This window comes from Dendropsophus ebraccatus, chromosome 11 (assembly GCF_027789765.1).
Source record: "Dendropsophus ebraccatus isolate aDenEbr1 chromosome 11, aDenEbr1.pat, whole genome shotgun sequence".
In the NCBI taxonomy this organism is placed as follows: Eukaryota; Metazoa; Chordata; class Amphibia; order Anura; family Hylidae; genus Dendropsophus; species Dendropsophus ebraccatus.
This window is the reverse complement of record NC_091464.1, coordinates 72,607,106-72,624,367: the sequence shown is the minus strand read 5'-3', so window position 1 is coordinate 72,624,367 and position 17,262 is coordinate 72,607,106. Positions and strand designations below refer to the sequence as shown.

The following is a 17,262-nucleotide window of genomic DNA, read 5'->3' as shown; positions in this document are numbered from 1 at the left end:
TGGAACAAACAACCCAAATGTTTCTTTTTTAATGGTTGAAAATTAAAAGCGTGTTTTAATATAATTGTGTTTTATTGTCGAGCTCGATATAATGATTCTGTGGTTCCAGCCAGCATTATATAAATAGTCCAGATAAGATAAAAATGCTTTTTAGTCCATCATGGTTTTAGCTTCTTTGTTCTTGAGAGTCAATGCTGAATTGTTTTATGTAATTCTTAATCACTGTCTATATTCTGCAGATAGAACAGACTAGTAATGAAAGCAGCACAGGTAGTGTGCAAGTGTTTTGTTTCCTTTTGAGATTTTCACAGAATCTTAATTTTTATATCAGTATAAAAAAAAATAAAGCTTAACATTGACATAAAACTTAATTGTGTTAGAATAAGAAAAAAAAAAAAAAAATAATAAAAAAAAAAAAAATATATATATATATATATATATATATATATATATATATATATAACTTGCAGGGCTGATATAATAGCTATATTAGCTCCAATAATAAGACTATACCAGTAAAATTGCCATTTATATACAGTAGCTAATATATATATATATATATATATATATATATATATATATATAGCTGAATGGGTTCAAGAGTAGTATTAGGTGGATTTGCTGAACTGTTTGGGTTTGGCAGAATTTTCTCCACCCAAAATGTTCGGCATTTGAAACCTGCCAGCTGGAGAAGTTGATTGCCGCCCTGGGGAGTCCTGGAAAATACGGATACAGCCATAGGTTTTATCGATGTTTTCCCAGCACCCCTAAGGTGGCATTCAACTTCTCCAGGTGTTGGGAGACAAATTCCGAGCATTCAGGTTCCAAGAATGCTGACAAACCTGAAAAGCTCTGCAAGTATGCTCAGCTCCAGAGATCCCAAAGCCCGGCAGGGGTCCTGTGGTCGGCCCCGCTGCTAACTGTGGGCATGGGCAGAGGCAAGTTAGTACTTGGGATCAATTTTCCCCCTGCCCCTGCCCCTGCCAGCTCCAGGATTTTATAATCCGCCAGACTTAAATTAATAGAGCTGATTTGTAGTACCTCACACAACCACAGGGGTGCAGCTGTTCTTGTAAAAAAAAAAATAGCTGAGGTTTTTCTAACCTCTAACCTCTTTAAGATGTAATACCTGACACAATTCATGGATAGTCGTATAAAAAATATGTATACCTTTTTTTTAAATAATTGTGATTATTTATTATTATTAAACAAAGGGGGTCCCTCATTTATCATGATATACACCTGCGAGCATGATCCAAATCTACACCTGCTGGAAGCAAGTGTACGTTTAGTGTAGATTTAGTATGCCGGGCGCAGGTTCGGGCGCCCGTCCGGCTGGGTTTACTAAGAGGCGTGTGCCTCTTAGTAAATCCTGACGGGGAAAAATAGGGTGGGGCCTAATGTTAGACTGGCGTACTTGTACACCAGTGTTCATAAATCCCCCCCATAGTGTTTTCAGTAAAAAAAAAAAAGTGGGTGATGTCATGCTGTATTGTCCTTCACTAATATCCATGCCGAGCTTCATTTATCCAGTTGTTAGGGAGGCACAGCCTGACAACCATAGCTATAGAATTGTCAGATTATCCATCCTACGAAGCTCTTCTGTTGATTTTTAGAATTTTTCAGATGAAGTTTGAATCTTTGAAAATTTGGAGCCTTGGCAGAGATAAATGTTCACTTTCCTACTACATTGTTAATTACATTGGGGATAGATTACATTTAGGTGGAGTAATAATTTTCATTCCATGTAATATTCATAGCAAAAGATTTAAGATTAAGTAATTTCAGAATTTATAACATGAAAAAATGACTTTCATCACTTTTGCTTCCATCTGTCCCACTTCCTGCCACGGCTGATCTTTGCAGCTTGAGGTGGGCGTTTATCCCCCACTATAAAAAGTGCTGCTTCCCCAGCAGAAGTCTTCTCAGATATCCTGTCAGGCTATTGCATACACTGCAGACAGAAAACAGTGTGTGAGCTTTTCTTTCCACCTCCTCTCCTACCTCCTCCCTTCCTAGACTGCTGATGTAACCAAGTCTTTGGCAGGCTGTATCCGCAACTTTGTAGCTTATTTGTAATGCTGAAAGGATTAATCTGAGGTCAAGTTGCTGATCACTCACTGTGATTATTCATCTGCATTACAAAGTTGCTACAAAGTTGCAGATAGGGACTTGGAAGGGAGGGAGAGGAAGTAGAAACGGAGAGAAAACGTTACACAGTATTTTTTCTTCAGCAGAAAGCAGCAGCTAAGAACTGGTGGAAGGAGACTGAATAGATAATAACAAGTATGGAAGGAATTTTTAGTCTGACCATGGGCAGCAACTTATCTAAAGTTATGTTTGAGCAGAATACCCCCTTTAGGTCTTCTTCTCCAATGCTTCCAATATCAAGTATGTTTCAAAGTCTCAAAATACTGTATGTCCTTGTTGCAGATCAGTAAAATACTGTATATCCCGTTCTATGGGTTGTAAAGCATTTTTTCATCGAAAATAGAGGAAAAGTGTCTGATTTTGATATTTAAAAAACGTCCGCAATTTAACTGACTGCAAAGGCAATACATTGAAGTCAATGGGAAGACGGACGTCCAATGCACACAATGTATTGAATAATAGACGTTTTTACCACGGCCGTTAAAATAATTAACAGAATCGTTATTTTCGGACATCTTTTGCAAACAGCGGACGTTTTTTATTAGTTGTTCACATTTTTTCTTTCTCCGTTTTTTACTATTAAATTCAATGGACTTTTCAATTAAGCCACACCCAAAGTCCAATTAGTAGCCCCAAACTAGAATAATGTACAAACACCAGTCATTGCACTAAGGGGAGTCCAGACAGCTAAATAACGTCCGTTATTTTAGACTCAAAATAACGGACATATTTTTAAATGGAGCTGAAAAAACGTGTGAACATAGTCTATATCAGAAAAACGTGAAATATAAACACTATAAAAATACAAAATATTACAAAGTTAATAGAGATGTGCGAATCTGAAGCACACTCGGGTTTATCCAAACCCCAGTGTGCAGCATTTGATTACTGGTAGCTGAAGAAGTAAGATGCAACTCTAAGGCTGCCTGGCAAACAGGGATCTCCACCTACAGGATAGCGGATAACTACTTTATTGCAGCGGTTGAGAACATGACGCCCTCCCTAAGATCTCAACAATAGGGACTCCAGTCTCCAATTTGAATGAACTGGGGGCTCATGTATGCATCCCACCACTCCATTCATTCTTTATTGGAGCTACTGGAAACAGCTAAACATTGCACTTGACTGCTTTCACAGTTTCCATAGAGAATGAACCGAGCAGCAGTGTAAAAAGGAGACTGGGTTCCCCATTCTTGAGGTTTTAGGGGAGAACCTACGATCAACTGGTTATCCGCTATCTTGGAATGTATATTCTCAATACGGGAATACCCCTTTAAATGATATGTGATAGATAAAATATCCACACAAAGTATTATCTGCAATCACCCTCAAGCTATATGTAACATCTAAACCCACAGTGAAAAAGCAATGACCTTTAAAGTGCAGTTTTCCGATAGATGTTAAGTATGTTATTTAATGGTGTTTGTACAATTGTAAGCAGTATTTCTGTCACCCAATGCATGATAGCGTTCAGGAAGAAAACATGCAATTTCACATACAAATATGTAAAATGAAATATCCATACTGAGAATGATCTTATTATATTTTTCACAGCTCATTGTCCACCCCTCCAGAAAATGTGTAATGATGCTGTAACATGTATACAAGAGTCCCGCTATTGTGATGGATTGCCTGATTGTCCAGATGGCTCCGATGAATATAACAGCACATGTGGTAAGAGGGAATACAGTGTCATTCAATTATGTTTTATCATATATATATATATATATATATATATATATATATATATATATATTTATATATATATATATTTACATATATATATATATACACACACACACATTTTTGCTTGTAACAATAGGCGCTACGGTTACTGAAAGCTATTTGTGATATTACTCGTGATGAATTATATCATTTCACAGCAAGCAGATCCTCACGATGGAGGCTGTTTGTAAAGTAAATGTGGATTATAGATGAATAATAATTGTGAACATATGTGAATAATAATAGCAATTTTGAGTGTAATAGAAAAACAACTATTAATAGGTCATAATAATGACAGACATCCATATATTGAACATACAGCCCCATGCTTGGCATTAATATTGATTTTATGGATTTCATATTCGCAGTAGACTTACAAGTTCTGAGTTCTCTTCACACATCCCCTATGTACTGTTTTAAAACAGCATCACCTCATGTTCTCCATTTCTCCGACATGTCACAGGTAGAGATGAGCGAACCTGGAGCATGCTCGAGTCCATCCGAACCCAAGCGTTCGGCATTTGATTAGCGGTGGCTGCTGAAGTTGGATAAAGCCCTAAGGCTATGTGGAAAATATGGATATAGTCATTGGCTGTATCCATGTTTTCCAGATAACCTTAGAGCTTTATCCAAGTTCAGCAGCCCCAGCTAATCAAACACCAAACGTTCGGGTTCGGATCGACTCGAACCCGAACCCGATTCGCTCATCTCTAGTCACAGGCCTCTACATAAATCTGGGTACTGTCAGAGCTGTGTGGACATTTTAAACCCCGGTGCAAAAAACACCGGACCTAATAAATGTCCCCTATCATTGCCTTCTCTCTGTGATCGCTCAGATGGCCCGGGATACAAAGGATTTCCTGTTTTTTGACTGTTTTATGAGAATTGGGCGTTTTATTTGCCTCATTGTGATTCGCCAGATTTGCTTTGCAAATTCGCTAAACATGTAAATAGCTAAATAGCGACCACACATATTAGCTTATACTAACGCAGTTGCGAATATTACGCAGTTGCGTACATCACGAGATAAACATTCGCAAGTTTGCAAATGAACAATACACCTGCTTACCTTACAATATTCCTGCTATGTTTAAAAACAATACCTAAACCAACTAAAATCACCAGGTATGATGATACCAAGAAGCAGAAAATTGCATATAACTACTATATCACTGGCGTAGGATATGTTCACATTAAGTAAATAAAAAGAGAGAGGCTATGTTCACACGTTTTTTTCAGCTCCGTTTAAAATGACTCAAAATAACGTTTTAGACTCCGTTTTAGACTCAAAATAACGGACGTTTTTCGAAGCCTGGCATCCCCTGGTTGTGGCTTAATTGAAAAATCCATTGAATTTAATAGTAAAAACGGAGAAATAACGGTGACAAAAGAAGAACAGTGTGTAAACAACTAATAAAAAACGTCCGCTATTTGCAAAAAACATCCGAAAATAATGTTAATGTTCATTATTTTGCCGTCCGCGGCAAAAACGTCCGTTTTTCAATGCATTGTGTGCATAGGACGTCAATTGCATTGAAGTCGGTTAAATTGCTGCAAAAAACTGACGTTTTTTTAAAATAACAAAATCAGACGTTTTTTTCTCCATTTTTGACGTTGTGTGAACATAGCTAAAAGGTGTACTCTTTTCCTTTTTAAAAAGACATTCATTACTGCCGCATTTTAGTTGACCTCAATGCAATGCATTGAAGTCAACAGAATGACAGCCATCCGATACACATAGTGTATTAAATGACGGACGTCTTCTGCTCAGATGTCAAAATAATGATCATGTAAATTATCCGGATGTCTTTTGCAAACAGATGTTATTTTTTAGCTGATCACACACAGTTCTTATTCTATTCTTCTATTCCTTTTCTATTCTATTCTAAGTCTATTCTATTGTGCAGCCAGGGACCGCCGGTATTAGCCGCCGCGGCCGATCGCCGGGGCCGGCTAATTAACTACTCAAATGCAGCTGTCAAAGCTGACAGCTGCATTTGAATAGTGGTGGTGGCCCCTGTCCCTGGTGTCTAGTGGGGGATATTCCCCCCGCGATGCGTTGTAATGAGCCGGCCGGGGCTTAGCGCAGCGTTTAAGTGTAAGTGACAGGGGAAGTCCCCTGTCACTTACCGATCGGGATCCCCGCAGTGTGACTGCAGGGGTCCCAATCGATTAAACGGACCGCCGGAGGTCTTTCACCTGCCTACGCGCGGCCCGATCGGCGCTCCTGTCACTGAGCCTGAACAGGCAATGAGCAGAGCGCCAATAACACTGATCAATACTATGCCTATGGCATAGCAATGATCAGTGTAGAAAATGAAAGTAATGTATGTACAAGTCTTCCAAAGGGACTTAAAATGTGTATATATATATATATATATATATATATATATATATATATAAAAGTTAAAATCACTATTATATAAATAAAACATATAAAAATAAACAAATAAACATGTAATATACCGTAGCGTGCGTAATTGTCCGATCTATTAAAATATAACAAGCCTCATTGCGAATGGTGAACGGCGTAGACGAAAAAAAGGTTGCGGATTACCGATTTTATGTTACATTATATATTAAAAAAATTTATAAAAAGTGATCAAAACGTCCGATCTTCACAAATAAGATATTAATAAAAACAAGAGATCATGGTGGAAAAAATGACACCCTATACAGCCTCGTAGGTGAAAAAATAAATCCATTATAAGCGTCACAATAGACCCATTTTATTAATAATTAATTGCCAAAAAAAAAGGATTTCATTAAAAAAAAATATATATAACATTAGAGAATCTGTGTAAACCTGCATATGGTTGTGTTCAGGCTGACCTATAGATAATAATTGTATCATGTCGCTGTTACCATATAGTGTATTACATAGACACAGGATCCCCCCAAACGTTACCATATTGCATTCTTTTTTTACGATTTCACCTATTTATATCTTCATAAATAATATATTTGGGATTCCATCATACATGTAATGGTAAAATGAAAGACGCCATTACAAAGTACAACTATTCCTGTAACAAACAAGTCATTACATGGCCTTGTACATAGAAAACTGAAAGTGCTGGAGCTCTTAGAAGGGGAGGAGGGAAAAACAAAAGCGCAAAGATCAAAATTTGCATGGTCCACTGGGTCATTTTGGGCCTGGTCCTAAAAGGGTTAATATAAAAGTTTTACAAGTTGCATATGGTTTTAATCATACCGACTTGAGGAACATATACACTACCGTTAAAACGTTTGGGGTTACATTGAAATGTCCTTATTTTTGAAGGAAAAGCACTGTACTTTTCAATGAAGATAACTTTAAACTAGTCCTAACTTTAAACAAATACACGCTATACATTGCTAATGTGGTAAATGACTATTCTAGTTGCAAATGTCTGGTTTTTGGTGCAATATCTACATAGGTGTATAGAGGCCCATTTCCAGCAACTATCACTCCAGTGTTCTAATGGTGTTTGCTCATTGGCTCAGAAGGCTAATTGATGATTAGAAAACCCTAGTGCAATTATGTTCACACATCTGAAAACAGTTTAGCGCATTACAGAAGCTACAAAACTGACCTTCCTTTGAGCAGATTGTGTTTCTGGAGCATCACATTTGTGGGGTCAATTAAACGCTCAAAATGGCCAGAAAAAGAGAACTTTCATCTGAAACTCGACAATCTATTCTTGTTTTTAGAAATGAAGGCTATTCCATGCGAGAAATTGCTAAGAAATTTAAGATTTCCTACAACGGTGTGTACTACTCCCTTCAGAGGACAGCACAAACAGGCTCTAACCAGAGTAGAAAAAGAAGTGGGAGTCTCTAGTTTGAGAAACAGACGCCTCACAGGTCCCCAACTGGCATCTTCATTAAATAGTACCCGCAAAACATCAGTGTCAACATCTACAGTGAAGAGACGGCTGCGGGATTTTGTCCTTCAGGGCAGAGTGGCAAAGAAAAAGCCATATCTGAGACTGGCCAATAAAAGATTAAGATGGGCAAAAGAACACAGACATTGGACAGAGGACGACTGGAAAAAAGTGTTGTGGACGGATGAATCCAAGTTTGAGGTGTTTGGATCACAAAGAATAACGTTTGTGAGACGCAGAACAAATGAGAAGATGCTGGAAGAATGCCTGACGCCATTTGTTAAGCATGGTGGAGGTCATGTGATGGTCTGGGGTTGGTGCTGGTAAGGTGGGAGATTTGTACAGGGTAAAAGGGATTCTAAATAAGGAAGGCTATCACTCAATTTTGCACCGCCATGCCATACCCAGTGGACAGAGCTTGATTGGAGCCAATTTCATCCTACAACAGGACAATGACCCTAAACACACCTCCAAATTGTGCAAGAACTATTTACAGCAGAAGCAGCAGCTGGTATTCTATCGGTAATAGAGTGGCCAGTGCAGTCACCAGATCTGAACCCCATTGAGCTGTTGTGGGAGCAGCTGGACCGTATGGTACGCCAGAAGTGCCCATCCAACCAATCCAACTTGTGGGAGCTGCTTCTAGAAGCGTGGGTACAATTTCTCCAGCTTACCTCAACAGATTAATAGCTAGAATGCCAAAGGTGTGCAATGCTGTAATTCTTTGACGAAAGCAAAGTTTGATGTAAAAACAAATACTATAATATTATTTCAAATACAAATCATTATTTCTAACCTTGTCAATGTCTTGACTCTATTTTCTATTCATTTCACACAACTTATGGTGGTGAATAAGTGTGACTTTTCATGGAAAACACAAAATTGTTCGGGTGACCCCAAACTTTTGAACGGTAGTGTATTACATGTCAGTTTTTCCATAGGACATACGGCGTAAAAACGAAGCCCCCCCCCCCCCCCCAAAGAAAAAGGATTGTGTTTTTTTTTTTTTTTTTCAATTTCACCACGCATATACTTTTTTCTGGTTTCTCAGCATACTTTATGCAAAAATTCAGCCTGTCATTGCAAAGTACAATTAGTGACGCAAAAAATCAGGGCTCATGTGGGTCTGTAGGTGTAAAAGTGCAGCTGCTATGGCCTTATATACACAAGGAAACGAAAAACGAAAAAGCAAAAACGAAAATTAGCCCAGTCCTTAAGGGGTTAAAGGGGGTTGTCCAACGAAAAATGTTTTCTTTTATATCAGCTGGTGTCAGAAAGTAATATAGATTTGTAATTTACTTCTATTTAAAAATCTCAAGTCTTCCCATACTTATAAGCTACTGTATGTCCTGCTGAAAGTGTTGTTTATTTACATTCAGAAACAATGCTCTCTGCTGACATCTCTGGCCGAGTCAGGAACTGGTAAGAGCAGTAGCAAACCCCCATAGAAAACCTCTCCTGCTCAGGACAGTTCCTGACTCAGCCAGAGATGTCAGCAGAGAGCACTTTTTCTGAATGTAAATAAACAACACTTCCTGCAGGACATACAGCGGCTGATAAGTACAGGAAGACTTGAGATTTTTAAATAGAAGTAAATTACAAATCTATATACCTTTCTGACACCAGTTGATTTGAAAGAATTTTATTTTTTTGCTGGACTACCCCTTTAACTTTCCTTAGTTAGGATGCCAAAGAAACCAATCCAACACAATATAACAACACTCAGAAGGGATTATGAACTTAGCGATCACTATGTGGCCACATATAGATAGGGATGAGCAAACCGGCTCAGGTTCGGGTTCGTATGAACCTGAACTATCAGCTTCTGATTCCCGCTGTTTGCCCGCTCCCTGGAGAGGGTGGATACAGCCTGGGGACCACCTAGAAAACTGGGATAAAGCTTATGGCTATGGCTCTATCCCAGTTTTCCAGGCGGTCCTCAAGGTTGTATCCACCCTCTCCACGGAGCGGGCAGACAGCGGGAATCAGAAGCCGATAGTTCAGGTTCATACGAACCCGAACCTCGGCCGGTTCGCTCATCCCTACATATAGACAACCACAGATTATGCAAGTACAGTAGTACCTTAGTGGAAAATAAAAAAAACAGTAATCCTAAAGCATACTGTACATGGCAGAATATGACAAGTCTGGCGATATGCTAAAAAAGAACATATTTGTACTGTATTACTTGGAAGTGAAAACCTTGGCCAGTTTAAAAGAAAAGTACAGCATGCACAGTATAGACAAACAATATTGTAGAAAAGATAATTAGTAACCTGGTAATATAAATGTGTTTATGCAAACAGCCGATACTATGCAATAAAAAGACTGACAGGCTGACCTTGTTATGCTACTGTATACATAAAACCCATTACTGTTTATAAATCGCTATAGTAGCCATAGTATATTCACAATTCCACTTAGATGTAATTACAGATTATATCCATGCTTCTTAAAGAAATTAATCAATTCTGTAGCGGATTAACTCATCTTGTTTGTGATTGATTACTTATTTTCTTTGCAGTGATATATATATATATATATATATATATATATATATATATATATATATATATATTTTCTTTGCAGATATATATATATATATATATATATATATATATATATATATATCATACTTCCACACTTTAACAAAAATTACATATTTTATTAGGTTCCACAAATGGAAATCATATAGCATTGCTACATGACAATACATTAGCAAAATAGCAGAACATATATAAAAAAAGAGAGGACAGGGCCCATAAAAATGTGTAATATATAAGTGTACAGAGGCCACAAGGTCATTAGAAATTTTATTGTCATTGTAAAAAATCGTATTGTACATTATAAGAGACATAAAAGAGAGAGAAAATCATTGTAGCTGTGACAATACTACACATTACTGTAGAATGTGAACCTTTTTATTCTAAGTAAAGGAGCCAAGGCTGGAGCAAAGAAAACCTGTTTCCATTAAGATTAGCTGTATCTGCAAGCAACATCATTGGAAGGCTTTTCGTTTGTTGCACTAATCCCGTATCCACAGCAGAGTGACTTTTTTTCACCACTTCTAGCACTCAACTACCAGAGGACATAGTCAAATGAACACAAAAGTATGTAGCTAGGTTGATACTGTATTCCTGGAGCTGTCTGTAATATAAGTTGCTAGATGTGGTCCAAACAATAGAAACTGGAGTTCAATGTTTCTAAATGTAAAAAAATGCACTTGGGGAGAAGGAATCCTTTAAACCAGTGGTAGTTCTGTGTTAGCAAAGACTTCAGCAGAGAAGGACTTAGGGGTAGTAATTTCTGAAAGCCTTAAAATGGGTCACCGATGAAACCAGGCAGTAGGAAAAGATAGTTGTATTCTGGGCTGTATAAGGAGAGGTGTAAAAAAAAAAAAAAAAGGATGTGCTACAAAAATGGTGGTCAGTCTGAAGCATACTTCCTATCTGGAAAGATTTAAGGGGTACTCCAGTGATAAACTTTTGAAATACTGCTGTCCTTTAGCTATTCTTACCTCCCTGCACTCCCCCATCCTGTGTCATCTCTGGGTCCTACGCTAAACAATCTGTCATCACTTCCGAGACAGACTGGTTTTTGAAGTGACAGCGTGCTTAGCCAGTAGTTCCATATTGAAAAACAGTGATCGCTACTAAAGTAGTGTGAATAAAACTTGACTTTTATTGCGATTACATTAAAAACGTGTCGGTAGAAGCGTGCTTACTCTCGCGAAACGGCTATCACGTAGATTCACCGCAAGGTGCTGGCGTCTAGGCCGCCTGAACACAATGGATCGTTTTTAATGTAATCGCAATAAAAGTCAAGTTTTATGGTGAGTGCCCTTCTATTTTTCTATTTTTTCAGCGTGCTTAGCCAATCACTGAGATGAGATGGAAGAGCACCACAACCAGCCATTGGCTGAGGGTGCTGTCACTGCCAAGAAAAGTCAGTCTCTGGGTCCTCGCTGAACAGTCCACTGCCACTCCTGAGTTGCCACACTAGAAGAGTGTGGGGATGTAAGAATAACATGTTTATTATGTTATATGTTGCAATATATCAAAACATTGTCACCCCTGGAGTACCCCTTTACATTGTTAAAAGCACCTACTTATTTAAAAAGTATGCTTCCAGTTACATGTGACCCTACATCTCCCGCCAAAGTAATTGTAGGAGATGGGGCTGGTAGCTCCCTTCCTTAGGCAAATATATATTCCTGGAGGCCTCACCCTTAACCTCTTCATGCCCGAGGTCATTGATACCTGGATGTCCGGGTCAAATCAATGCAATGTTCCTCCTCGCCTTCTAAGAGCCACTTTTATTTTTCCACTTACAGGGAGTGTTGGGGTGACATTTTTTGCGGCATGATCTCTAGTTTTTTTTTTATATATTGGTGTAAGAAATAAATTTAGATTTATTTTTTTTTATTAAATTTTTTCTAACATATAATTTATAAAAAAAAAAATCAGCAATCCTGGTGTTTTTTTCCCCTCTTTTGATTTAAGCCGTTCACCGTGCAGGAACAATATTGTTAGATTTTAATAGATTGGATAATCTACACACTACGATATGTTATTTTTTATGTTTCCTTTTATATTTTTTTTGTATAATGGGAAAGGGGGTACTATAAATCTTTATTGGGACATTTCTATTAGGTTTTTTTTATGTTTTAATGTTTTTTTTAATGTTTTTTCTTTAAGGAAATTAAATATATAATGCTCTGATTGTGTTATACTGATGAATTTTATGCCATAGCATTCATCAGTATAATCGGTGATCAGTGCATAGAGTCTGCCTAAGAGCAGACTCTGTCTACAGATCAAAGATTCAACAGGATGGAGGTAAGTGGCTTACCCCAGCCTGCCAGTACAAGTGATCGGGACCCCCACAGTCATACTGCAGGGGTCCTGATCAGTCAGTGACAGGTCCTGTCACTGACTTCCCTAAATGCTGTCATCAATGTGCATCACAGCGCTTAAGGTGGATAATGACAGGCAGCTGCAGGACAGTGGCTACCTGTCATTCCTGGGTCTGAGGGCTGTAATGTGTGCAGGGCCAATCGCATTTAACGGTCCCGCACACATTAAAACCTTTTCACAGCCAGAATTGTATATTTACATTCCCTTCTGCATGGGGCATGTGCAGCAGGAACGTATATAGCCGTATGGGGACATAAAGGGGTTAAATAGAAATATCCCTCTAACTCCAACATTATTATGCACATAATAGATACAGAAAAAGAGCAAATTGCAGTCATTGTCTATTAGTAAATTTGAACTGCAATTATTGGATTTATATTGTAAGAAATTCAAGGAGAAAATAATGCTGGTTAAAATGACAGGGAAAGAGTATAAAATGATTGCAAAGTGTGAAAATGTCAAAAATATCGAAAGGTTTGGAACACTAGTGTGATGCCGTCAGAAACAGAGAGTTAGAGATCTAAATCCTCCAACAAGCAGACTTTTTTTTTTCTTTTTTTCTGATCAGCGGGAATAACAGTGCCAAGTCCTATATATACACCAGTGATTGCAATGTAATTTATCATATTACAAATCCATTTACTGCCTTTCTAAATCAGATTTCATGGGGACATGAAAACATATTGCAGGATTCAGGAAGAAGTGGGCTAGTTAAAGAGCAAAATGTCCACGCAGCATAAGATCAATTGGTCAGAGACTGCACGGAATTATATTCTCACCAAGTAACAGCTTTTCTATGCATTAATCCACAAGCCATCCTTTTAGAGCACCTCTCCTGGATACATCCCTGCCTTAGACTGTCGGATGTGAGTATAAATACAGTACATCACAAGGGCATACAATAGATTCAATGTCAAAGACGGCCATGTAAAATCATTCCAGTAATGTTATTTTAGATAATTGTATTTCTGATATGTTAAATGATGAAAATTGTATAAAGTACATAAAGAAAATCTAGATTGTCTCTGAAAACCTTTAAGAGAAACAATGAGATAAAATAAGCGTAAAGCCAGTGATATCTGTAATGGTATAAAGGATCATAAGTTGCATGTTGAGCATTATATTACTGGTGGCTCATTTAAAGGGGCGGGAAAAAAAATAAAGGGTTTTAAATTAATTGGTATCAGAAATTTATACAGATTTGTAAATTTGTAAAAAAAAAAAATTACCCGGGCAGTGCCCCTCGACTCTTACCTGCTCCTCCTTGCTCCCTATCGGCTTGTGTCATAGCGCCCGCAGCGGGCAGGTTGTCGCTCGATTACCCTACACATTGCCCTGTGTAATAGGGACTTTAGTTTGACCTTACATAAATTACAATGGTGTTACATGGGGTTACAGTATGTATGTAACCTGCTCAGCGCCGTAACTTCATGTGAAGCTGCAAACTCACTTCGTCAAATCTGCTATGTATCCAGTTATCATCTATACAGTGACATCTGGGAGCCAATACACTAATTTTAGTGAAGCTTTGTTTATAATAGTCTGCGGTCCAGTCAGCCTGAGCGATATTCACATGTGATTGAATTTTTATATCTATGTCATTACCACACTTTTTATATTGACACAGACATTCAGCGGGATCGGGCAAACAGACTAACAGAGACTAATATGATACGCTGGCTTGTTAGTAGGATATTTTAACCTATGTATGTTTGTTGATCATTTATTGTACTTCACAATTGCCTCTGTATTTATCCACAAGGGGCCTGTGGCAATGCAAAGTTTTTATCATATTTTATAAAAGATTTTTGGCTAGCAATCTATGGACTTTTTTAATTTTTTTCTATCTATATTCTTTCCCCCTGTATCCTTGAGGATTGGTTATTTTAGTTTTAAACACAACAATCACTGAGTTCAGGGAGATTAGCAAAAAAAAATCCATTGGAGTACTCATTCAAGAGTCTTCATTGCTAGTTTGCCCCCTATAAAATGTGAATATATAAGAAAGGGGAAGGTGGAGCCTCGGCCGAGTCACAAAATGGAATATTTTGAGACTATGACCTGGCCGAGTCACAGAATGGCCGTTGTTTCACGTAGTGTGAACCCGGCCTATGGCTGTATCCATGTTTTCCAAGCAGGCTTATGGCTGTATCCAAATTCTTCAGCCACATGGCGAGAGTTTGAGTTCAGACAAACCCGAACATGCTCTGAATTCATTCATCTTTATTGATCTGCATCTGGCCCAGGAAGTGAAGGCCCAAAGGGGTTATCCAGCGCTACAAAAACATGGCCACGTTCTTCCTGAGACAGCTCCACTCTTGTCTACAGTTTGGGTGGGGTTTGCAGCTCAGTACCATGGACATGAATGGAGCTGATCCGAAAGTGAGAGTGGTGTTGTCTCTGGAAGAAATGGGGCCATGTTTTTGTAGCGCCGGATAACCCCCTTAATCTCTTTCTGCATTTAGCCCTGAAAGTAATTTGATAGCATGATGCAAATTACATATATAAAACAGATCTTGGAAGGTTTCTTCATCCATACTAAGAATTTATTAACTTCTTTACAATGGGTTGGTACATTAGTTAGGTATTCACCAATATTTTCTAATTGGATGTTTATCCTACTATTAGTGTTTTTGTTCCTTAACCCTTAGACGACCAAGGACGTACCGCTACGCCCTGGAAGTCTGTGCCTAGACGACCCTGGGCGTACCGGTATGTCCTGAGCTATGAAGCACGCTCCAGAGAAGGTGGGGGCCGAAGTGAGCAGCCGTCACCTCACCGTTAATGACAGGCTGCAGTGTGTCATTAACTCCTTAAACACTGCGGCGTTTAAGTGTAAGTGACAGGGGGAGTCCCACTGCGGGGGTCCCGATCATTAAAATGAACCGCCGGAGGTCTCTCACCTGCCTCCATGCGGTCCCATCGGCTATCTGCTCACTGAGCCTGCTCAGGCAGCTCAGGACATACCGGTACAGCCATGGTCGTCTGGGCACAGACTTCCAGGGCATTCCGGTACGTCCTTGGTCGTCTAAGGGTTAAGGAACAAAAACACTAATAGTAGGATAATCATCCAATTAGAAAATATTGGTGAATACCTAACTAATGTACCAACCCATTGTAAAGAAGTTAATAAATTCTTAGTAGGGATGAAGAAACCTTCCAAGAACTGTTTTATATGTGTAATTTGCATCATGCTATCAAATTACTTTCAGGGCTAAACGCAGAATGAGATTAAAGGGGTTATAGCAGTGTTCAGTGTGAATAATCACACAACTGTATGTAAAAGTCCCCCAAAGAGACTTAAAATGTGTAAAAAAAAAAAGTAAAAAACACAATTACACTACCCCAAAGCCCCTTCCCCAATAAAAGTTTAAATCACCCCCCTTTCCCATTATAAAAATAAAACATATAAAATAAATAAATAAACATATAATATACCGTACTTACGTAATAGTTTTATCTATTAAAATATAACAAGTGTCATTGTGAACGGCGAACAGCGTAGACGAAAAGAGGGAAAAAAGTGCGCGGATTACCGATTCTATGTTACATTATATATAAAAAATTTCATAAAAAGTGATCAAAACGTCCAATCTTCACAATTATGGTATTAATAAAAACTAGAGATAATGTCGGCAAAAATGACATGTCATACAGCCCCGTAGGTGAAAAAATAAAACTGGCCATTTTATTAATAATTGCCAAAAAAAAAAAAGGTTTCATTAAAAAAATATATATATAAAATTAGAGAATCTGTGTAAACCTGCATATGGTTGTGTTCGGAATGACGTATAGAATAATAGTATCATGTCGCTGTTACCATATAGTGTATTACGTAGACACAGGAACCCCCCAAAAGTTACCATATTGCATTCGTTTTTACGATTTCACCTATTTATATCTTCATAAATAATAACTTTGGGGTTCTATCTTACATGTTATGGTAAAATGAAAGATGTCATTATAAAGTACAACTATTCCTGTAAAAAACAAGCCCTTACATGGCCCTGTAGATAGAAAACTGAAAGTCCTAGAGTTCTTAGAAGGGGAGGAGGAAAAAACAAAATCGCAAAGATCAAAATTTGCGCGCTCCACTGGGTCATTTTGGGCCTGGTCTCAAAGGGTTAAACAGATTGACATATAAGGGTCCATGCTGGAAGCTATGACTTGTCAAACTCAGAGGGCAAGTGTGTGTGTGTTAGGAGTTCACACAGAGTAAAACTGGCGGAATTCCGCGGCAGAATTCTCCGCCACAAAATTCCGAAAGCTTCCGTGTCATACTGGCAGTCTATGAGAGCTTGCACGCCTCCTCTCTCTGTGCCTCTCCACTAGGAAGAATTGACATGTCCATTCTTCCGTGCGGAGAGGCGCGGAGAGAGGAGGTGCCCAAAATTCCCATAGACTGCCAGTATGACACTGAAGCTGTTGGAATTCTCCGTTGTGGCTCCGTGTGAACTGACCCTTATGACATGCTGACAGATACTCTGGAGGAAACACATTTTTAAATCAGCTGCTCCCAGAAAGGTTTATACATTTGTAATTTACAGCGTAGCCTTGTAAATCAAAAAATAGAGGTTCATGGTGGCACTACTAATCCCAGCCCT

The 17,262-nt window shown here is 38.4% G+C and overlaps 1 protein-coding gene across 2 annotated transcripts in view; it reads left to right on the top strand.

Moving 5' to 3' along the window:
* Positions 1 to 17,262, top strand: part of TMPRSS15 (transmembrane serine protease 15) — a 302,887-nt gene that overhangs the window by 68,122 nt on the left and 217,503 nt on the right. For both annotated transcript variants that reach the window (XM_069945651.1, XM_069945652.1), the window contains one exon: positions 3,706 to 3,825. In XM_069945651.1, coding sequence (XP_069801752.1) covers positions 3,706 to 3,825 — 120 coding nt within the window. The remainder of the gene's footprint in view (positions 1 to 3,705; positions 3,826 to 17,262) is intronic.